This window comes from Thrips palmi, unplaced genomic scaffold (assembly GCF_012932325.1).
Source record: "Thrips palmi isolate BJ-2018 unplaced genomic scaffold, TpBJ-2018v1 HiC_scaffold_1, whole genome shotgun sequence".
Lineage (NCBI taxonomy): Eukaryota > Metazoa > Arthropoda > Insecta > Thysanoptera > Thripidae > Thrips > Thrips palmi.
The window spans coordinates 4,367,556-4,389,861 of NW_023144620.1; the positions used below are offsets into that span (position 1 = coordinate 4,367,556).

A 22,306-nucleotide genomic window follows, 5' to 3' on the forward strand; every position below is an offset into this window, starting at 1 on the left:
TTTTCGTAAAATAAAGACTAGATTGCAGAGAACATCCTAAATATATTATCAAATGAACACCATCAACAAGGGACTCATCACATAGTAACAGTTTCATAATGGTAACAAGGGATGGATGCACATTTATTAAAGCTCAAAATTTACAACATTTCATCTGTTCTAATTATTGTTCCCTGTTAAAGTCACTAACAAAACAAAATCAACTCTGGTGGCAATTCTTTACCACAACACAACCTAACGATAGTTAGTTTTCATAACAACGCTAACAGGCCTTAAACTGTAGTTCATAGAAGAATTTGCAACAATTACATTCATTTACAAAACCGAACACGTAGCACTGCAAACCTAGAATACCAGACGATTCAAAATAATATATCACTTAAAGAAAATTCAGCATAATGTTACGTATCGAAATTCGCAGAGCCTGGTTCTAATGATAAGGCGTCTTTTGCTAACAAATCACAACCTATCAATTAACATTCTCTGTCATTCATTCAGTTCATGTCGAGGTTGCTGTTAGCTCAAAGTACTAAACAACGATCATAGGAAACATTTTACAGTCTCTCTCCTCTGAACAAGAGTCTAATGTTCTACCTTTTTTATTGACAAAATGGATGGGTATATTGGAAGGAGCTGCAAACATTGGCAGCACTAGAGCATGGTTTTCGTTAGTTTGTCCCAAGGATGGAATTGGAACACAGCGGACATTTCCCGAGCGCTTGATGCGCCAAGTAAGGTGTCTGGTAGGCGAAGGTTCCGCTTCCAACAGACTGATAAAGTACGGACGTGAGACGTTATGTCTGCTCAGACCGAAGTACAATATGAGAAGACAGGGATGCTAGGTCGAACATACTCTCTAGAGAGTACTATCAGCGCTAGGGGACCTTAAAAGCCAATTCACCTACTGTGTGCATGGGAGGAGTTGAGATTGTGATATGTAGTAGCCACTTTATTAACACGCATCTCTCAAAGAAACCCTTTTGAAAAGAATGAATTTTCCCCTTTTGCTCGACGGGCTCATAATTAATACCTAAGAAAGTAACTCAGTAATTCAAAAAGCAGTCTTCCTGAAAAAGAAAAATAGTTTCTACTGTGTTTATGACACAGACAAGTTGGGATTGTTCTCCCATGCACTTTAGGCGTAAGTCGTCGCCAAACCTTATTGAGGATAAGTACACGCTTAAATGCAAAACGGCAGTGAATTCACAAAAATTGATAAGGGTACGGTATGAAAATGGTATTAAAGTTGGGTACAAAGCATCACTCAAAGGTCACAGGTCGCATGAAATGCCAGCGATATGTAGGTAAGCACAATTTCAATCAAAACCACAAGCTTTACAACCTTTTTTAGATACATCAGCCTCAATTTTGTTTTAAAGCTACAGATTTTCAACCGATTGTTCTGTAAAACTTTTCTGACGTTGCCGAAAAAAAACCAACTAAAAATTTTACTCATGCCGACCATTCGCACCGCGCAGCCTGGATTTGTAGATTTGTAGAACCCTCGTAAGTGATAGAAAAATGGAAGTTTGTTTAGTTTACCTCAAACTTCGCATAATGAACGCAAAGACAGATGCCGTTACGATGCCATTCGACTTCGGGCTTCGTGTGGGTTACTACCATCCAATCTTTGCATCAGCCGTTTTCTCTCGTGCGTTTGGCCTTTCAAAAGGGCAGGTTTGAAACTAAGTAAAAAAGCACATAAAATGGCGAGTCGCCCACCTCCACTGTCACATTTTTTTTTACAAAAAGTCTCAGATACATTTTTAAATTAATAACAATAGTCTGGGTATAGACTAGGGTCAGTGCGGGGCAGAACCAAATACCTCAAGGGGTGGAGAAAAACCGGACGCCCAATTTTTAGAGTGGAATGCTCTCTGAGACTTACTGATACTGTTACGCAATCGCAATAGTGTGGGGTACCAAACCGGTGCGGTGGGGAGTATTTCCGGGTACCGAAATGTGACAATTCAGTCTAAGATGGGGATAGTTTACCCCGCTCCCGCACTGTTCGATTCTTCCCCGCACTGACCCTTGAATCGCTTGATTGCAGTGGAATCCACTTTGATGTAAGCCGCGTATAACACAAAAGAACGTACTTTAAAATATAATAGAGACGCACAGTATTTGCTATTGGCTAAACTTTACACGTTCTTTCATGAAAACACAGATTTTTTTTAGCAGAATTATTGCGTTAGTAGATCATATTTTCAATTTTGTGCATAAGTGGCCACTTACATATCTGAGGACACTTCTTTGTTTGCATTTCAGTCTTAAAAACGAAGGTCACAAAATAAAAATAAAAATTATCGCTTCTGGTATAGTCGGGTATAGTAGACGTCTTTCACGGAAAGACTCATCACAAGAAGAAGGCTTCGCGAAAGGAACACATTCAGACAAGATGTTATACGCAGGGGTATCCTGAAAGAGTACATCGACAGATAGGCTTCTAAAAAGCAAATTAAATTTGAAACGTAGAATTAAAACCCACCGACGGTTGGCTCCGATATGTTGAGATGTGCCTGTCCACAGCACACATCTGGATGGCACCACCCGTCCAAGGGCCAAAGATAGTATTGCATAATAATATTGCAGTGTACAGTGTTCTTGTCAACAGATTCTAAAGGTAATTTTCTTCATTGTGGAGCTGCGTACTTCTGTGCGTCTGGCGTTTTGTTCAAGGAGACCACAAGTACGAAGTCCGGGTGACAACACTCTAGGAGATCACGAACACATCGTGGAAAGAGAGGGACACAGAGGAGGGAGAAAGGATTAAAATGACTACGAATATGAAAGTACCGCGAGACGAAAGAAAAGAAACATAATAAACAGCCTTTGATTAATAATAATAATGATTATAATAATACTAGTAATAATAAAAGCTTATCATTACTATTATTACCATCTCGTCAACAATTACAACAAGTAAAACCCACGTAATAAAAACAATTGACAATGACACCTGGATGCTCACTGCCAAATAAGTCGGGCACAAGATACTGTCCCATTTGTATTGCTATTAAACTATATTGCAATCATACGCATCAAATAACAACAAATATTAACTAATTCTCGTCGCACCGTCTCATTCTGCGCCCTCTGGCGACGAGTGCTCGTTCTGGAACAAGACGACAGAAAGAGCAAAATTAGTACTTCGGAACTCAAGTTGTTGGTTAGGTTAGGTTAGCAATGCAGAGCAGAGTAGGCCTACCTGGGAAGTGGCGCTGCTGCGGTTGCTGCGGTTGCCGGACACGTCGAGGTCCATGCCGAAGGGCCGTGCCTTTGGGGGTCGTGCTGGCGGCGCGCCGGACGCTGGCCCGGCCGCCGACCCGGACGCCGCCGGGCCGGGGGCGCTGCCTGCGCCGCCTGCGGGCCCGTGCCGGTGCTCACCCTCGTGGCACTCACAGCGGCAGTCCTCGGGGTCCACGTAGTGCACGTGGTGGTGGTGGTGATGGTGGTGGCCCGTGGACGACGCCGTGCCGGAGGGCCGCGCCGCCGTCACCGGCTCGCTCACGATGGAGCCCCGCGACGGGATGGTCTGGATGCGGACGGGGGCCTTGCGCTTCTCCGGGACCTCGTCGAAGTTGATCCACGTCGACGGCGGCGGGGTCTGCTGCGGAGGGTGTGACAGTTGCTGTGGGACACGAAGACGGGAGAGGTTAGCCTGACGGCAAGCTCGAGGCTGGCGCCAAGGCGCGCCAAGGCAGGCGCCGTTCACGTCGCGTTCACGCCCTTACCGTGGAAGGCGCTCGCGGCGGCAGCGGTGGCGGTGACTGCGAGTCGCTACGCGGTTTGAGCGCTTGCGAGGCGAAGTCGTGCCAGGGCCGCGTCTGGTGCCGCGACCTCCGCGTCAAGGAGTCCGTCCGCGGCAGGCTGATGCGGAGCTTCTCCCGGCCCCCAGCGCTGCCACCCGCTGCAACACCGAACGTTCACCTTGCAACATGGTCTCACAAGCACCCACATTGTGACGTCATCATCTAGCTGATACAAATTGGTCTCGCCACTACGAAAGTGTCTACTCGGCCCTGGAGTCCGGGACGTCCGGGACGGGACCGCGGTGTTGCCTAGCAAGCTCGTCGCCAAGGGCGCCAAGGTGCGCGGGTCGTGTCCGTGGTGTGGCCCTACGGGGAGTGAGGGCTGGTCTGGCTGCCCCAACGCAGCCCGTGCCTAGTTAGTGGAACAGCGTGAAGGGCTTCGGCTAAGGGCTGATGACGTCACCCTTCCGGGCCGTCCAATGCCGCGCCTTCGCCATGCCTTGGGCAGCCTTGCCGTCAGCCCTGCCTGCGCCTATCTAGAGCCTGATGGTGTCGCTTACTGCAGACTAGGCGCGGCGCCTGGCGGTCTAGGGTCGTCCTCACGGCCCCGCCCCGGACATGTCCTGTGGGCCGGTAGGGCCGGTCCCCCCCAAGGCGCCGGCGGGGCCGTGGCCGTGGCCGGGACCTCGGCCGCCTCTCTCGCCAGGGCCGCGGCCGTGCCTTTCCCTCCACGTACACAGGCGCAGCAGCAGCAGGTGCAGCAGGGCGTGGAGGAGGACGTGCAGGGCCAGCTGAAGGAGGGCGGCCGCCACGCCGCGCCGCGACACGGCCCACGCCAGGCACCAGGACAGCGCCGAGCACGCCACGCAGACCCACGCCCAGGCACGCGCACCCGACGGCGTGAGTTGCGAGAGCTGCGTGAGCACGCCTACAACAGGGCAGTGTCAACAGCCGGCATGGCGAGGCCATGGCGAGGCCATGGCGAGGCCTGTTCGATGATCGACACGCCGGCCGACGGGCCGTTTGCCCGCGCTTCGTTTTTCGACTCTCGTACTACTGTTCGGATGTTTGTTTCGGCGTTGGTCCACACCGACCGGATATCGAACAGGCCTACCGCCAGGCCTGAGGACCCTGAGGAGGGTCTGGGGATCTCGTCCAGTGAGCAGTGGCTTTGTTGGCGAGCTGGTTGGGGTCCCCAGACCCCCCTGGGGACGCCGAGCGGCTTCGTAAGCGGCCTTTGTGAGCCACGGCCTCTAAGGGCGGCCCAGGGACAGCCCTCTGTGGCCTCAGAGGCGCGAAGGACGGACAGCGGCGGACACGAGCAAGACAGAGCGAGCGAAAACGTTACCCTGTTTCACCCAGTTTCCGCTCCGACTCGAACCACCAAATGCCTACACTACACTGTTGGCCTCTCTCTCTCTTACCCGCTGCGGGGGAGGCGCCTGCCCCGGGCGCGGCTCCCGGCGCGACGTACTCCTCCAGCGAGGAGGGGTTGATGGGCGTGGTGGAGCGCGGCCTGTCGATGGGGCACGTCTTCATCTCGGCGGCCAGGCGCTCCTTCACCGGGACCAGCGGCACGGCGACGGACCTGCGAATCAAGTGTGGTTCATGTCGTTTGCCGAAAGCTTTTAGTTTCCAGCAAAACGCCGGTTGGGTTTCATTGCAAACCTTTCCATGGGCAGCGTGGTGGGCACGTAGGGAAGCTCGTCGTCGAAGGAATCCTGCTGCAGCACCAGCCCCTTGGTCTCGTGGTCCTCCTCCGCGTCCTCGCCCTCGGGCTGCTCGGCCGGCGGCGGGGCCACCTCCCGCTCCGAGCCCGACGACATCCTGGACTGCCTGTCGTCCTCGACGCCGCCGCTGCAATCCAGTTTGTTTTTCAGGTTTCGAAAGGTCTCTATCTTTCACGAGCCCCTACAGTCGGGAGTAACCCCTGTAACTTCGGAGGGCCACGGCTTTGAAAACCCCCCTTGGCAGGCAAGCCCGCCACACACCTGTGTGTTGGATTGCCTACCCTGCACGGCGTTCCGCGCTCCGCGCTCGGCTTACCTCGGGTTCGCGTTGGTGTCCAGCGGCGGTGGCGGCGCGGGCCACGAGTCCCGCGACGCGGACTTCTTGGGCAGCGGCGGCGGCTGCTCTGCCGGTGCCACTGGCGTCGGTGCGGGCGTCGGCGCGGGTGGCGGCGCGGGCTCGGGAGCTGGCGGGGGCGGCAGCACTTCGGCGGGTGGAATCTAGAGAAAAGCGGAGCGGGCCTCAGGACAAGTCACAGGAAAAGGGAAACAGGCGAAAATAAAAAGAAGAAAGAGTTTCGCAGCGAAGAAGGGAACACCTCGAGGAGACGACAAAGGCTGCCCGGCCTGAATGACACCGCGGCACCGCGTTTCCCGGCCGAGCCATCGCCTCTCTGAAGCCTCTGCTTCCAGGCAGTTCCAGGCTTCAAGGCCTCGCGGCGGGCAGCCCGGAGGCATCCGGAAACAGCCCGGAAACCTCACAACACACCTACCTCTGGCTCGCGAGGTGGGGAGCCCGAACCCTCCTCCGAAGTTCCTCTGGGCTCTTCCGGGAAAACACTCCTAGGCGTACCCGATGGCGTACCCGGAGGAGTACTTGGAGGCGTACCCGAGGGCGTACCCGGAGGAGTACTTGGAGGCGTACCCGGAGACGTGCCCGGAGGCAAACAGGCCGGCATGTTGACGGACACTGACGGCAGGGGAGTGTCGTCGGCTGTCGTCTCCGGGAAGCACTCCTGTGACAGCATGCAGCCAAACCGCTACAATACAACCAGGCGCACACCATGCGGCCAACTGCTACCTCACCTCAACAAGCAGAGTCAGACCAACAGACAGAGAAACAGATAGACTGGCGGACAGACGGGCTGGCCGACTGAATGACAGACAGACAGATGGGCAGGCAGAGAAACAGGAATGGGGTCAGACATTCACAGAGAGATAGGCAGGAAAACAGACAGACAGACAGACAGACAGTCAGACTGACAGGCATGTAGACAAGCCACCGAAAGATGCAATAACAGTGGACCGTAAAATAAACCGTCCAGCAAAGTTTACCCATGCCCTACTTAATTATATTACAGTATCAACAACAAAACTAAACTCGCCTAAATGAAAACCTTGAGCGTAAAGCAATAAAAACAAAAGGTAAAGCTTTCACGGCTGCCATAGCATGGTATTGACAACCCCAGAGGCTACTTGTCAGAGCGACTCTCATGCACGACGGGGAGGAAGACGAAGAGAAAGAGACGGAAGACGGAAGAAGGGCCTGACGGCGAAAGATCGGAAAGGGAGGGCTAGCCGCGGCTAGCCGGTCGCGCTAGGCCGCAGTGTGCCGCTTCGCGCTTCGCGCTCCGCACCTTGTAGGTCGCCTCGCAGGTGAAGCTGAACTCGACGCCCTCGTCGGGGCCCTCGGGGTGCTCGGGGCCCTCTGCGGGGTGGACGTCAAGGTGGACGTGGCTGGGCGTGCTGGGGGTGGGGGGCAAGTCGGGTCGCTCCTGCAGAGACTGCAAGAGCACGGCCAAGCAGGCAAACACTTCATTCAGAGGGTCTAGTTCAGGGGGCTCGGCGCGGCGCGGGCGGACTGTCGACCCAGGGCAGCACGCCGTCATGCTGGTGGCGCATGTACCCACGACCTGGCGCACTACAGGGGGAAAAACAACGCCGGCGAATGGTCGTGGGTTCAAACACCGAGTCAACATTTCCGTTTCTGGCCTGGGTGCAGTCCCTCCTCGCCCGGCCGTGTACTACAGCAAGCTCTACTACAGTCCAACATCCTGGTACCTTCTTCCGGAACAACGCCGAAAAGACTCCACCACCCTTGGTGTCCTTGGGCGCGTCCCGGCCGTCGCGGCCGTCGCGGTGGTCGGAGGCCAGTGCCGGCGCCACCCTGCCGGCGTCCCTGCTCTCGCGACGCTGCTTGCCGGACTCGGCGGAGTGCGCTGCGGACGGCGGCGGACAGGGTCACTAACCGGTCACCGGGTGCTACATTCATTTTCAACAGGTTCGCTGCGGCGGATTGCTCTTTTCGACTGTTTTCACTTAATTTTGAAGCAATTCAGAGGGTTGGAGCGGAGGGTTTGGAGCAGATTCCGTAACGGCGCCTCCAGAGCAAAACAATATGAACGTGACCGCCGCAGCGAACTCCAGTGGGGATGCTCACTAGTCCTGTCGCGGGTCTTCCGGGAGTCCCTGAAGGAGCTGCTGGGGGAGCCGGCCGAGGACATGATGGCCGGGGCGGCCGACGCGCGCCTCTGCCTGGCGGAGCTGGTGGAGGGCGACTCGGGGCTGTGCACCTCGGAGCGCCGGAACAAGATGGACGACAGCGATGACTTGCGCGCCACCGCGGCGGCTGGAGGCGCGGGGGGTGGGGACGGGCTGCGCGACCCAGCGGCCTGGCCGTCGGCGTGGCCGTCGCTGCGCCGCGGCAGTTTGGGCGACGCGCCGAACTGGTGCCTGCTGAGCGAGCCAGCGCCCAGCTCCAGTGTGGCGGGCTTGGCGCCAAGGCCATCCGACTGCCCCGCGGACTGCCCCCAGTCGTCCACCTGTAGTGCATCACGGACATGAGAGGGAGGGGCGTGGCGGGAGGGGCGTGCGACTCGGAAGGGGCTGCTGCTGACGATGGTGCTGCGCGGTTGGGGCCAAGGCAAAACCGCGACCGGGTGGAGCACACGGAGTACCCGGTGCTGGTGCTTCGTCGTGACAGCTGGGGAAGCCAAGCCCGGCCCAGCCGGTCAACATGCAGCAGTGCAAACAAAATGGTGAAATGCAATGTACAGACATTTACAGCGGAGCGCAGCGTCTACCGACACCGAGGACAGCGAGTACCGCAAGCTAGACTACGGCGCTCCTCTGAGGGCGGTATGGTACAGATATACAGTGGCATGCAGCGAGTGGAGCCAAGACGTGCCGTTTGGGGTCAGCTCGGGGAGCCTGGCCTGGGCGGGCGGCTCTCGGCGCCAGGACGTTGTCTAATTTCGGTAGGTCAAACGATCTGCTCCCGTCTACGAGTTCTACGTGGTTCCACAGCCCGGGGAGGCCGATGGCCCCGAGGGCCACCCGCACCAGCCGGGCCGCGGCTTAAGCGGGGCAGGGAGGGCTGTCGGTGGTGCGGTGCGTTCTTCCGAGACTCACCTGGAGGTCCTGGAAGTCGGGCGCGATGGACAGCGGCGTGATCCTGCCCTGGGACAGCAGGTCCTTGGACGGCGTGAGGCGTCCCTGCTGGATGGCCAGGTCCCTGCGCGTGAAGCACACGCCCGTCTCCTCCACCGTGTCCGGGTCCACCAGCGGCACGATCTGCAGCGGCTCCATGCGCTCGGAGCGCGACGACCCCGGGCGCGAGCTGGTCCGCGACCCGGAGCCCGCGCGAGAGCCCGTGCGCGAGGCGGTGGAGCGCGTGTCCGAGGCCTTCCGCGGCCGCTCCCTGTTGGCCTTGGCGGCCGCCGCGTACCCGGCCAGTTCCGTCTCGCTCTCGCTGTCGCCGGGTGAGTGCAGCGGGATGATCTTGACCAGCTCGTCGCCAGCCTGCTGTTGCTGCGTCCTGGTGTCAGATCGTCTACGCCGCCGCACCGGCTCCGACCTCGAGGCCGCGGGAGGCTCCGCGGCGACGGCCTTGGCGGTGACGCCCGGGGATGGCAGCGGGCTGCGCGGCGAACGGTCGAGCGAAGACGGCGCGCGCGGCGACCTGGCGGGGGCTGTCTCCTTCTCCTCGTCGTCGCTGTGCAGCGGGATGATGCGCACCAGCTCCTCCTCCGGCGGCATCTTCGGCGACCTCCGCGCGCCGTCCGCCCTCGGTGGACGAGCCTGCGTCCTGCTGCTGCTGCTGGCCGCGGCGGGCTTCGGCTTCGGGGGTTCGTAGTCGCCCTTGAGCGGGATGATGCACACCATGTCGTTCTCCTCGAACGACGGCTCCCGCCACTTGGACATGTCGATCTCGTCCACGATGACGTCCACGCCCCCGCTGCCTCGAGGTCCCTGTCGGCCGGGTGGCTGCAGGTGCAGGTCGTCGGGCAGGTCCTCCTCGCCGTAGCCCTCGTAGCTGTCCTCCGACTTAAGGGGAATGATGCGCACGAGCGCGTTCGGGTCTACTTTCCTTCTAGGCCCGCGGGGCTTGCCAGGCAGCTTCTGCGACGCGTCCCCCGTGCCGGACGCGCTGGATGACGGCAGTGACGGTGCCGGGGGCTGCGGTGACCTGGCTGGCTGTGCCGGCTGGCTCGCCTGCGGCTGGGACGTGGACTTGGTCGACCGGTACTCCGGGGGCAGGTCCTCGTCGCCGTAGCCCTCGTAGCTGTCCTCGGACTTGAGAGGGATGATTCGTACAAGCGCGTTCGGGTCCACTTTTCGACGGCCTCCCCTTGGCTTCCCGGGTAAACGCTGCGCGGCGTCGCCCGTGGTTGCCTCCGACGACGACGTGCTCGCTGCTTGGGCCGGCGGTTGTGGCGACTTCGGAGGCTGCGGCGACCTGGCTGGCTGCGTGGGCAAACTTGTTGGTGGTTTCGGTGACTTGCCAGAGCGGTACTCCGGTGGCAGGTCCTCGTCGCCGTAGCCCTCATAACTGTCCTCCGAGTGCAGGGGGATGATTCGCACCAGCGCGTTGGGGTCTACTTTCCGCCGAGGACCTCTCGGCTTGCCGGGAACGCGCGGGGGAGCCTCGATCACCGCTTCCGTCGGCGCCACCCCTTCGGAGGGAGACGGCCTAGACCGCGGCGGCTGCGGAGACTTGGGTGGCTGCGGTGACTTGGGGGGCTCGGGCATGGCTGCAGGCGAGGGCGATGGCGGTGGTTGGGGACACTTTACTGGAATGGGAGACTTAGGGGGCTGAGCCGCAGCCGATGGTTCGGCCATAAGCGGTGACCTTGGCGGCGGCAGCGTCGTCTGCTCCTCTGTCGGCGACTCCAGGTTCGGTGGCGGTTTGTCGTCGTCGCTGTAGCCCTCATAGCTGTCCTCGGAGTGCAGCGGAATGATGCGCACCAGCGCGTTGGGGTCCACCCTTCGCCGCGGCGGCCCCGCTCGCACCTTGCCCGGCGCCCCGGTCGGCGCCCCGGTCGGCGCTGGCCGCGGCCCCAGCCCCGTTCTCTGGCTCTGGCCGGCGAGCTCGGCGACCCGCGACGGCCCGGGCGTGTCCTTGACCGTGTCCTTGGCCGTGTCCTTGGCCGTGTCCTTGCTCCTCGCCAGGTCGGGCACCTTGGGCAGCTCTACCGGCTTGCCGAGGGACGTCTTGGGGATGGCGGCGGGGCTGGATCCAGGCACCGTGGGGATGGCGACGGCCTTAGGCTGTTTCCGTTTAGCCGGCGGCCCCTTGCCGTCCGGCAGGCCAAGGTCGTGCATGGCCTCGTTGAGCGGCGACGGCGGTCGCGCGTCGTCTTCGCCGTAGCCCTCGTAGCTGTCCTCGGAGTGCAGGGGGATGATACGTACCAGTGCGTTCGGGTCCGTTTTCCGGCGACCACCGCGTGGCCGCCCTGGCGCCTTGGCCACGCCGTCACCGGCTGACTCCCCCGGTGATCTCGGCGACCTCGGAGGCTGCGGCGACAGTGATGGCTGCGGAGACCTCGGTGGCTGCGGCGATAGCGACGGCTGCGGTGACCTGGGCGGCTGTGGTGACTTTGACTGGGTCGACGTTCTGGAGCTCGGCCGATGCTGCTCCATCACAGCGACGGTCTTCTCGACGCGCGGCTCCTGGGCGGGCCGCTTCGGAGACGGCGTGCTTCGCTTGCCCACGGTGCCGCCTTCGGACTCGCGGCGCTCCCTCTCCTTCTCGGCGTACTCCACGGACTCGGTGCGCAGCGGGATGATCCTCACCAGTTCGGGGTCCTCGTCGCGGCTGACGTGCGTCTCCAGCCACCGGCGCCGCTGCACCTCCAGGTCCTCCGTGTCGTCCAGGCCCTCGAAGCGGCCCAGCGTGTCCGCCCCCTCCGCCTCCGCCTCCTCCTCGCCGCTGTCCACCTCGTCGGAGCTGTGCAGCGGGATGATGCGCACCAGCGCGTCCTCCTTGGCTTTGCTGCGCGGCCGCTTGGGCCGCTGCTCCTTGGCCTTGGCCTTCTCGGCCTTGTCCGCCTTCTCCACCTTGTCTGCTTTCTGCACCTTCTCGGCCATCTCCACCTTGTCCTCGTCGGCCGGCCTCTGCTTGGGCTCCTTGCCCTGCGCGCGCCGCACCTCGTCAGCCCGTTTGGCCGCGATTCGGCGCGCCTGCCGCTCGCGCTCCTCCTTGTCGGCCTTGTCCGCCTTGTCCGCGCCCTTCTCGACGTGCGCCACGACGTGCACCTCGCCCTCGAGCGCCGTCTGCCGCTCCATGGTGCGCCGCCGCTGCCGGTCGTGGCGGGCGAGGTGCGAGGCCTCCGAGTCGCGGCGGAGGCTGGGGCTGGCGCAGGGGCTGGCGCCGAGGCTCACGGACACCACCTGCTTCACGACCTGCGAGGCGGGCCGCGTGCCGCAGAAGGACGTCTCCAGCAGAAGCTTGCCCGGCGACGGGGAACGCGACGGTGCCGCCGAAGCCGCGCCGGACCGCAGCCCCGACGCCCCGGAGCACGCCGACGCCGCGGAGCCCACGGACGACAGGCGCGCCGCGTGGCTGGTCAGGAACGCGACCTCCGCGCTGCACGTCGAGTCCTTGCGCTCCTTGGTGTCGTTCGGCGCGAGGTCCGCTTGACACTGCAAAAGGAAATGAGGGTTGTTAGTGGAGGGACTTCCCAGGCTCGTTCCCAGGGCATAAGGCCACATGCACTAGAAAGTGCTACTTGCCGACTGCGTGCTCTCCTTGCGCTGCCGGTGGCGTTGTTCGCGGCGCCGCCGCTCCTGGTCCTCGACGGTGCCCGGCTCCTCCAGGAACTGCAGCTCCTCGGTGGACGAGCGCAGGTCCTCGGTGCCCTCCTCGAGGAAGCCTAGCAGCTTGGCCTCACCCCCACCGCCGCTACCCGCCGCCGCCGAGTCGCCGCCTGCAACGAGAGGGGCATTGAGAGAGCGTCGCCGAGGCCGTCGCCGAGGCCGTCGCAGTGCGGTGGTGCGCGCTGTGCGGGGAACGAGGTCTCGGTGCTGTCGACGACGGGAAGGTCGGTGGAGGCCGGCGGACGCCTGTCGCGGCGGAGACGAGTGGCTCGCAAATCGAATTTGTTCCAGCGGGGCGCAAATGGGGCAGCCAGGGCGTGGCGGCGTGGCAGCCTTGGTGTGCCTTGGGGCCTCGGCGGCATGGCGAGCGGGGCACAGGCCTTGGCGCAGCCACGCAGCCAAGGAGATATAATTTGGACGCCCTTACGTCCACCCTTCACCCTTTACCCTTTGCGCCCCGCCCGCCCATCCACCCGGCCGCCCGCCCGTCCGCGAGGAGGCAGCGGAACAGAAGGTGGCTGGGAGGCGTGGCATTTACAGCGGCTGGTTGACATAACACGGGGTATCCGTCACGACGCGCGCGGCAGCCAGGCAGGCAGCCAGGCAGGCAGGGCCGGAATCTATATTGGTAGCGGAATGGAACAAATTCGGCGGTCCAATAACGGCACGGCGAGGTCAAGGCCGAGGCCTCGGCGTCGTGTGCGCTGGCGTCACGGCACAGCGCGGCACAGCGCGGCGCGGGCCGAGGCCGAGAGGCGCTGAGGCACTGCTTCACGGAGAGCGGGACGGGGATGGAGATCCGCGGCGCAATTAAGGCGAGCACTGAGCGGAAAGCGCAGGGGGGGGGGGGTGCATTCTTGTGATGTATCAAAGCGTGTTCGTCGCGGAGTTTCTCAGCGGGAGAATGGGGAAAGCGAGCGAGGCTGCCTGCAGTTTGATTCCCGACTGTGCTGTCGTCGATCTGTCTCCGTCGCACTGGCGTAGCGTCCCGCGGGGTGCGGGTGAGACGGAGTGACGAGGGCGCTGATGCACCGTGATGCACGCGGAACGGCGGATTGGTGCGCCTTCTTCTGGAAAATGACTGCGGTGGTGGAAACCTGCACCACACGGGGAAGGGGGGGGGGGGTGCAAGCTGGAGGCAACGGAAATAAAATTGTCCAACACCTCGGCGGGGCCTCTGCACGACAGGCCGCGCCGACCCTCGCCCTCCCCACATCCCACCGCGTCCACGCCCACACGCCCACACGCCACGAGGCGAAGCGACGCCTTTTCGCGGGTAAAAGTTTTATTTTCAGTTCCGCCGCCCGTGGCACGAGGCCTGCCTGTCCGGTCCGTGAGCGGGCCTACGCGGGGGCCCACCGCGCGGCCGTTGGAACAAAAACAAGGAAACAGCGCGCCCTTTCTACCATCCCACTACACTCTAAACAAAATCAACACGTACTGTCCTCTATAGTGACCACTTTCTAAATATCTTACAGTACTATAAAGGCTACAGCAAAATATTATGGTGAAGATTTTCTCCGATTTTCTCCACAATACTAAAGAAATTCGACAACATCAGTTGCGTTGAAGTTTCGGAGGTAAGTGAAGAATTCAGCTGCAACAACATATCACGGAGAATCTCCGCCATAAGACTTCCAGAGTGTGCGGCTACGGTATAAAATCTAGCAACGGGAAGCGGAAACAACCAAATGCCTCCTTGCCCGGTGACCCGCGAAGCGGCCAAAAGCAGCGCCCCGCCCACACTCACCCTCTGGATTCTGTCTTTCCTGCCTCCGTGGCGGACAGCACCTAGTCACGTAGTTTCCCATGCACCTCGCGGCCGCGAGCTTCCTACAGTGTGGCGATCCTCCACCGCGCACTATCGGCACCCCACTGGAGGGACGCTGCCGGAGGGACGCTGCCGGAGGGACACTGCCGGAGCCAGAGGGGGGAGCAGGGCGGGCAGGGCGGGCGGCAGGGCCTGTCACGGCCCACGGCAGCCCACGGCCCCCTCCACACGTTTCTAGGGCTTAATTTAGACGTCGTGACACGGGTCCACGGCGCAGCCGCCGAGCAGCCGCCGGGCAGCCACAAGGCAGCCACTCATCCGAGGACGACAACCACCTGTCCGGGATGGGGGAAGGGGTGGGGCGCCGAGCCAAACAACGAGCTACCGCTACAGGCTAAGCTACCGCTACGGCTGCTACCACGGGGGCTGCTACCACGGGACCAACTTGGCGCACTAGGGGAGCGAGGACACTGCGTGCCGCCTCACGACGACGTCGCAAAGCTTTGTGTAAAGAACGTGGTGTTCGGTGTGTGCGCAGTCGGCAAAGTAGGTGAGTAAACATCAAGAAGCAAGACGTGGAATATGAAAGAATAACGACGTAAACCCGGCCGCAAAGGAAAGCCTCAGATTGGCAGTGTGTTGACGACGTTAGTGCACGGTGTGGTGAAGAGGTAGTGGCAGGCGGAGTTATCAAGAGAGAGAGAGAGAGAGAGAGAGAGACGAAGAAGCAGAAAAGGAAAAGAAAATGCAGACAATCTGGTTGGCCAGAGGGAGAAACGCGGAGAAACGCCTGCGCGAAACGGGATAGGCCAGCCCGGAGAGCGTCCGCGTCTTGCGGGACAGTCTACCCGCTCTCTCACAGGCGCTCGAGGCTTAGCGACAGCCCAGCCCGGCCCACCCTTGCCTTGCAGCGAAAGAAGATGGAGAAGCAAAGAGGAAGACGAAGAAGCAGAAAGAGAAGATGCAGAGAAAGAGAGAGAGAGAGAGAGAGAGAGAGAGAGAGAGAGAGAGAGAGAGAGAGAGAGAGAGAGAGAGAGAGAGAGAGAGAGAGAGAAGAGAGACGTCAAGCAGTGCGGTGTGAAAGAGAGACGTAGAGAGACGATTCGAGCCGGCCCCGAGGCCGCGATGTCGTTGGATGTCATGCCGGCCGAAAGTACGAAGTACGCCTACGTAAAGTCAAGTCACTGCCGCTTCCGTCGCTTCGCTTCGCCGCTTCGCCTCGCCCTGACTGACTCACCGGCCGTGAGCTCCCGCTCGGGGCTCGAGTCGTCCTGCTGGCTGGAGGAGGAGGCCCTGCTGATGTCGATGCGAGGGGTGCCGGGGCTGATGCCCAGCGTGGCCGTGGAGGCCGAGGCCGAGGACGAGGCGCCCTCGCCGCCAAAGCTGTCCGCCTGCAACAGCAGCGCGCGTGAGGACCGGCACCGCCGCGGCACCGCAGGTCTACGTCATCTACACTGTTCATGCGGGGCGTGCGGGGCGTGCGGGGCGTGCGGGCCCGAGAGCCGAGCAGACACACGATGCACGCCAAGAAGTGCCCGATCCCGGGCCGGTCCTCGCTGGGACCGATGAGGACAAAGGGGGAAATGAGTGGCTGGAATTCCGATAGCCGGCCTGGGGAGGCGTGTGGCCCGGGCGTTGCCCGGCAGTGCCCCCACCAGCCGGGCAGCCACATTGGAACATCGAACAAGACGCTCGCAGCGAGACGTGTCTTCGGACTTTGTTGAGGTTATTCGTTTCCTTTTCGAAATGAGTGAGAGTGCTGGCGGCTGTCGCATGCGTGTGCCGGCGGGCGGCGGGACCGTCGGCAAGCTCGATGGGCAAGCCTGGCGCCCTGCCGTGCCGGCCTTGGCAGTGCCTTGGCAGTGCCTCAGTACCTGAAGCTCGGAGCGGTGTGTCGACGAGGAAGGGGTGGCGGGGATGACGACGGTCGTGGTGGTGGCCGGGGCCGCCATTCTGGCCCTGCTGGCCCGGCCTTCTTCTCCTGCAACGCGACAGTCAGCGCAGGCCGAGGCCGAGGCCGGGACAGAGGCCGGGGCTGGTGGGGAGGCCGAGGAGGCCGAGGCCGGGGCTGGTGGGGCCGCGCCAGTCTACACATGCACAACATACAGGCGTCATTCCCTTTGTTCCTGTGCCACGGACAGACAGGCAGACAGACAGACAGACAGGCAGATAGAGAGACAGTGTAGACGGGGAGAGTGGAGAAGGACGAATGCGGGTTTGGCGTGGTTTCCTTGCTGAGGGTTTCGCGCGCTTCGCGCTTCGCGGCGAAACGGCTTCGCCGGCTTCGCGCGGAGCGAGAGAGAAGCTTTGACGGGAGTGGCGCCCAATCGTGCGAAAGCGTGCTCCCCTCTGAGTGCGGTGAGAGAGAGAGAGAGAGAGCGAGAGAAATCGGCTTGGGGCTCACGAGCAGCCTGTCACGTCGCTCTGGAATTTATCAACGACGAGAACAGTGGCGATGTCCGCACCGTACATTGCTTCGGTAGGTGAGTTGGAAGAGATGCCGCTCTGCGTCGCAGAGATCCGAGTTCAACGCCATGCAGCGTCGCCAAGCTCGAAAGTGGACGTTTGTTCCCCCTTTTAGTTTTGTGTGTTGTCGCTCGCTAGAATTTAGTCACGACTCCTATGCTTTCTACGCTTCCGTTACACTTTCTCTTTCAACGAAACTATTCTATCTAAGCACAATTTATGTCAAGTCTAACGTTCTTGTTACGTTTCTAACTATTTCAAGTAAGGCCCTTGTTTTCGTTTCATCAGCTTTTATTTTCGGATGGGGATGATTAGCCATGCCGTCCACGGAGTGCACGGAGTGCACGGAGTGGCGAGGGGAAGCTGCGCGGAGGCCGAGGCGACGCAGAAGCGAGACGGGGAGGGAGTGGGACAGAGAGAACAGACACAGAGAGAAGGACCAAGGACGAAGCAGGACCTTGCAAGTTTATTGGAGATCGAAAGCAGAGACACATGGGCAGGGCCTGGCAGGGCCAGTGGGCGAAAAGCCACAGGGCAAAGCCCCGAGGGCTCCACTCCAAACCAGCGGGCCAGGCGGCGTCACCAACTCACCGGGTAGCTGGTCGGTGGGGGGGCTAGCTGGCGACTCGAGCGACTCCGAGCTCAGGTCTTCGAAGGAGGCGATGGGCGCCGGCCCGAGTCGGGGCGTGGGTGCGCGCGCCGTGCGGCGTGGCAGCTGCAGCGGTGAGAGGCCGCCGGGCACGCCGGGCTGCTCCATCCTGGGCACGACCGCGATGCCGCATCGTCAGCCGCCAGCCCCGCGCCGCCGCGCCCCGCCCGCCCCCGCCACGGCCGCCACTGCGCGGCCCTCGACGAGCGGCGTGCCGCGGCGTGCCGTCAGCACGGGGCAGCCCCGCGGGCAGCCCGCCCCGCCAGCCGCATCCCTGGAACAACAAGAACAAGGTTAGGTCAGGTCTGAGCTTCGCGAATCACAGGCGGCGCGCGCCAGTAACCACCGACGTCAATTTCAGAGATAGTCGCCTCCATCAGCCGTATCGCGATCCCGGTTCCAGTCCCCGAGGTTAAAATTGTTTTTTCCAGCCACGCGACGTGTCCTGTTCTTTAATGGGGCTGCTGAGCATTACGTGGCATTGCGTGGCCGGGAAGGGCGGGTAATCGAAGCATCGACCCTCCGCCCTCCGCCAGCGAGGTGGCGACCGCGGTGTGGCGTCCGTCGCGCCGCGAGGTGGCAGTAGCCAATCCACCACGGGGAGGGGTAATCACTCGCGACTTTGGTACCCTTTAGCACGTCTTTGTTACGGAGTGCGATTTCCCGCCTTGTTTGGCAGCAGTCTTGCGGTGAAAACTAGCTGCGGTCAAAGCCTTCCCGAAGCGGGGCATCAAAGAGTGCGGTCTTCAGAATACTAGAGCGTTGAGGATGCGTTTGACCGCAGCTGGATTGGACACAAGGGCCGCCCAAAGTCAGCAAAAACGGCCACTTTCGGAGATTCACTCACTTTTTGACCAACTTTGTGAAGCTACTGCTCCCAAACTAGCTGCGGTCAAAGCCTTCCCGCACCGGGATATGAAAGAGTGGGGTCTTAAGAATACTAGAGCGATGAGGGAGGCCTTTGACCGCAGCTGGATTGGACACAAGGGCCGCCCAAAGTCAGCAAAAACGGCCTTTTTCGGAGATTCACTCACTTTTTGACCAACTTTGTGAAGCTACTGCTCCCAAACTAGCTGCGGTCAAAGCCCTCCCGCGCCGGGATATGAAAGGGTGGGGTCTTAAGAATACAAAAGCGTTGAGGGAGGCCTTTGACCGCAGGTGGATTGGTGGCAGTGTCAGCCCAAAGTCAGCAATACAGCAATATTTGATTTTCGACACTTTGAAAGCTTTCCGAGGCCGGCGCTAAAATAATCTCCAAAAGTCCCTAAGAACCAACACAATCACACTCTAAATGTCTTACAATGAAATTTGCCCTATGTTATTCGTATGTTACAGTGAATTCGGCGCAAGCATAATACGAAGCAATATTCCTTCGTAATACGAATCTTTTTAGCTTTTTCATTGTAAGATACAAAGAAAAACCTTCGTAATACGAAGAAAAACCACCTTCGTATTATGCTTGCGCCATTTCCTTCGTATTATGGGAAATTTCTTCGTAAGACATTTAGAGTGCATTTATAATATTCTATAGTCAGTGCAAGATTTGATTCTGCAGAGTTCTTTGCGGATACTGCCAGGCAGCGCTGACCCCAAACTGTCCACTTGGAATCACTTTCCGGGCTGCGCTTTGGGCTGGGCCGACTGGGCATCGGTCGGTCAGCCTTGTGCCTCTAGCTATGCCGCTCCAGACCCAGGTGCGGCCCTGGAGGCCCTGGAGGGCCTGCTGGGCGTGGGCACTTCCGGCGCTTCCGGCCCTCCGACCCTTGAGCCAATCGGCACGGCCAGCCGCAGGCAGCCGCGCCAATCAGGGGGCAGAAAAAACTCGGCGTCAAAAGCACTTTTTCACTTCACGCGGCATACGGGCTCGTCTGCTCGAGTTTGAAAAGGGTACGGCCACCAACACCGAGAACTGGAGCTCGAATCCCGCCGCCATGTATTTATTTTTCATAAGAAAATGCTCTTGCCCGGAGTTAGTAGTTCTAACCCGTAGTCGATCACAACACTGGAAATTTTAAGCACCCTGCATTATATAGAGAGTTCGGTCACTGCTGGTTTCACCCCGCTGTTTACTCATCGATTTGTTAGAGCAGTGTGGTCAGGGAGCGCCTCACTGCTTAACGACTTCGTCCTTCTTTTTCTCGCCTGGCTCGGGGCAGGTGGGAGGGTTCAGGGCGCAGGGCGCAGGGCACAGGGCGCAGGGCACAGGGCGCAGGGCACAGGGCGCAGGGCGCAGGGCACAGGGCGCAGGGCACAGGGCGTAGGGCGCAGGGCACAGGGCACAGGGCGCAGGGCGCAGGGCGCAGGGCGCAGGGCGCAGGGCACAGGGCGCAGGGCACAGGGCGCAGGGCACAGGGCACAGGGCGCAGGGCGCAGGGCACAGGGCGCAGGGCGCAGGGCGCAGGGCGCAGGGCGCAGGGCGCAGGGCACAGGGCACAGGGCGTAGGGCGCAGGGCACAGGGCACAGGGCGCAGGGCGCAGGGCACAGGGCGCAGGGCACAGGGCGTAGGGCGCGCACAACACTGCTTCGTTATGCAATGCGCGCCCTCCGGCGCCCTCGACGCCAAGTTACACAACGGCCTGCACCACGGCCTACACCACCCGGCAAGGGAAGGAAACAAACATAAAAACAACGTCGTAAAACAGACTCCGTAGTTAGCCGCGCGCCTCTCCCCGGGGAATTAGAAAATTGCTTCTTCGTGAAGGACGTCGCGACGTCGTGGTGCTCCTCGTTTTTGCGGTGCACCGAAACGTGCCGTGTGGTATGCACTCCCCTTCCCGGCCGCCCCTCGAGCCCCGCCGCCCCGCCGGCCGTTGCAGTGCTGTCTGAGCGAGAAAGGAAATGAAAAGGAAGAGGGAAGGGAGAGGGGAAGAGAGAGACTGACGGCCAGAAACGGAGGGGGACGGAGAAGGGTAGATTGGATCAATGAAGAGGTCATTGGCAAGGAGTATCGCGCCGTGCGAGTGAGCGGCGTGGCGCGGCCAGAGGGTTGCTGCCGACCCGGGGTAGAGCCACGCCGCGCCACGCCGCGCCACGCCGCGCCACGCCGCGCGAGTACCGAGACCAACCTGTTGGTTGACATGTACCCGGCTCACACTTCATGTCAATCCGCGGTATGGTCTCACACACACACACTCACACAGTCACACGGACGCACCCACTCACGTGGCTTCCGCCTTGACGGCGAGCTGCCGGCTTCCCCACCACGCCAGCGTGCGCCAGCAAGCTGACGTGCAGCCGGAAATCACTCATCAGAGTGCCAAGCCGGTTAGCTATCCTGATTCGCAACACTTTGTACACTTGTTCCAAATAAAATAAAAGAAAATGGAAAGTTTTCATACCGGTGTAGTGCGTTCTGCCGTCTGACAGCCCCCTGCTGCCTCTCGCCTGATTGCAGAAGCCTCCCCTGGAGTCCACCTCGTCCACCTCGTCCAACTTCTCCGACGCGGCCGCAGTGTCCCTGGGATTCACGTTCGCTTCACCCCTCCACATTGATTAGGTCTGGAGGGCCGCGACGACGACGGGACGGAGCTGCCGGCATCGCAAAGGTCGCGGGGGTACGTCGCGTCGTCGCCGGCGTCGACCCCCCTTCCAAACTGCAGCCCTCCAGTCTTCCAGCCCTCCAGTCTTCCACCAGCTTGCAGCTGGCTTCCAGCGGCCTCCCTTTCCGACCTCAGCTAGCTTCCGTCTCCCTCTCTCCGCGTCATTTTCCTGTTTTCCTGCTTTCCCCCGCCTCGTCCGCCGTCCGTACCGCAGAGCACGCAGAGCACGCAGAGCACGCAGACCCCCGCAGACTCCTGCTGCGTCGCGCGGTCCTCAGACGCCGGAGAGGGAGAGAGACACACTCACACCCACTCACTCACTCACTCTTTCACTCTCACACTCACACAGACACACACACACACGCGCGCGCGCGCTTTCCCTCTCCTTCCGACCCTCTACATTTCCAGCACGTCACTGCCTTCTTTCAATCTCCAGCAGGAGGGCCGAGGGGAGAGGAGGGGCCCGAGAGACGAACAGCCCGAGGCAGATAACCGTAAGGATACGCAATCGCATTGCGCAGTGCAGCGGACAGGTGGATGGGGCGGGGTGGGACAGGCGACCGGGTGCGGAGCGATCCACCCTGCCCTGCCCAGCCCTAGCAGCCCCTGCAGACATGCCAGCGCGGCTCAAACTGCGATGATGACGTCATCATCTGGGGGCTAAGGGCGTAGCGGCGTAGCCGTGGCGTAGCAGGGTCCGCTCGGGTCCGCGAGGCGAGGAGCCCTTAGGAATGCGCGTGCACGGCGTGCACTGGGGGATGGGCCGTGCGGAGGAAGGGAGGAAGAGATGAAGGACGAAGGATGAAGGAAGAACGAAGGATGGAGGATGAAGGACGAGACGAAGGACGAAGGATAAAGGACGAAGGACGGGGGACGAAGGACGAAGGGCAGGCTGGAGTCGCCGCCGCCCTGCACCGCCCTGCACCGCCCCCACAGCGGCGCCACCCTAGGCCCGTCTGCTGCCTAGCGCCGCATCCCAGACTACACTGCCAACAAGAAGCGGTCCACAACTTTCTCCAACTTTCAAAACAATCTCCCCCATTCTCGCGCCGTTTCGCCGTTCTCGGATGCACCTCCACTCGAGGGCCGTTTGGACGACCTGAAGCAGCGCGAAGCTAGACCGAGGGGGTGGCCACAAATTACCATAGCGCGATCGCCTTACTTTTTAATATATTCCATTTCCATGTATCGTATGGACTTTTCGGTGCGCGGAAAGTACCGTCACGTCCAAGCTGGCCCTAAAACTTTCATTCTTTTGCTCATTTTTAATTGATTCTCCCAGCAGCCGGTCCCGCCAGCT

The 22,306-nt window shown here is 60.5% G+C and overlaps 1 protein-coding gene across 1 annotated transcript; it reads right to left on the reverse strand.

Moving 5' to 3' along the window:
• Positions 1–22: 22 nt before the first annotated feature.
• Positions 23–17,493, reverse strand: LOC117643274 (nascent polypeptide-associated complex subunit alpha, muscle-specific form-like). Its single transcript, XM_034382061.1, is given in 16 exon segments — positions 23–3,118; positions 3,212–3,634; positions 3,738–3,913; positions 5,180–5,343; positions 5,424–5,612; positions 5,802–5,887; positions 5,939–5,983; positions 6,250–6,498; positions 7,120–7,393; positions 7,395–7,701; positions 7,923–8,304; positions 8,894–12,406; positions 12,497–12,690; positions 15,589–15,742; positions 16,226–16,438; positions 17,409–17,493. Coding segments are annotated over 15 exon segments (6,267 nt in total). The 5' UTR covers positions 16,304–16,438; positions 17,409–17,493; the 3' UTR covers positions 23–3,085.
• Between the last annotated feature and the right edge of the window lie 4,813 nt (positions 17,494–22,306).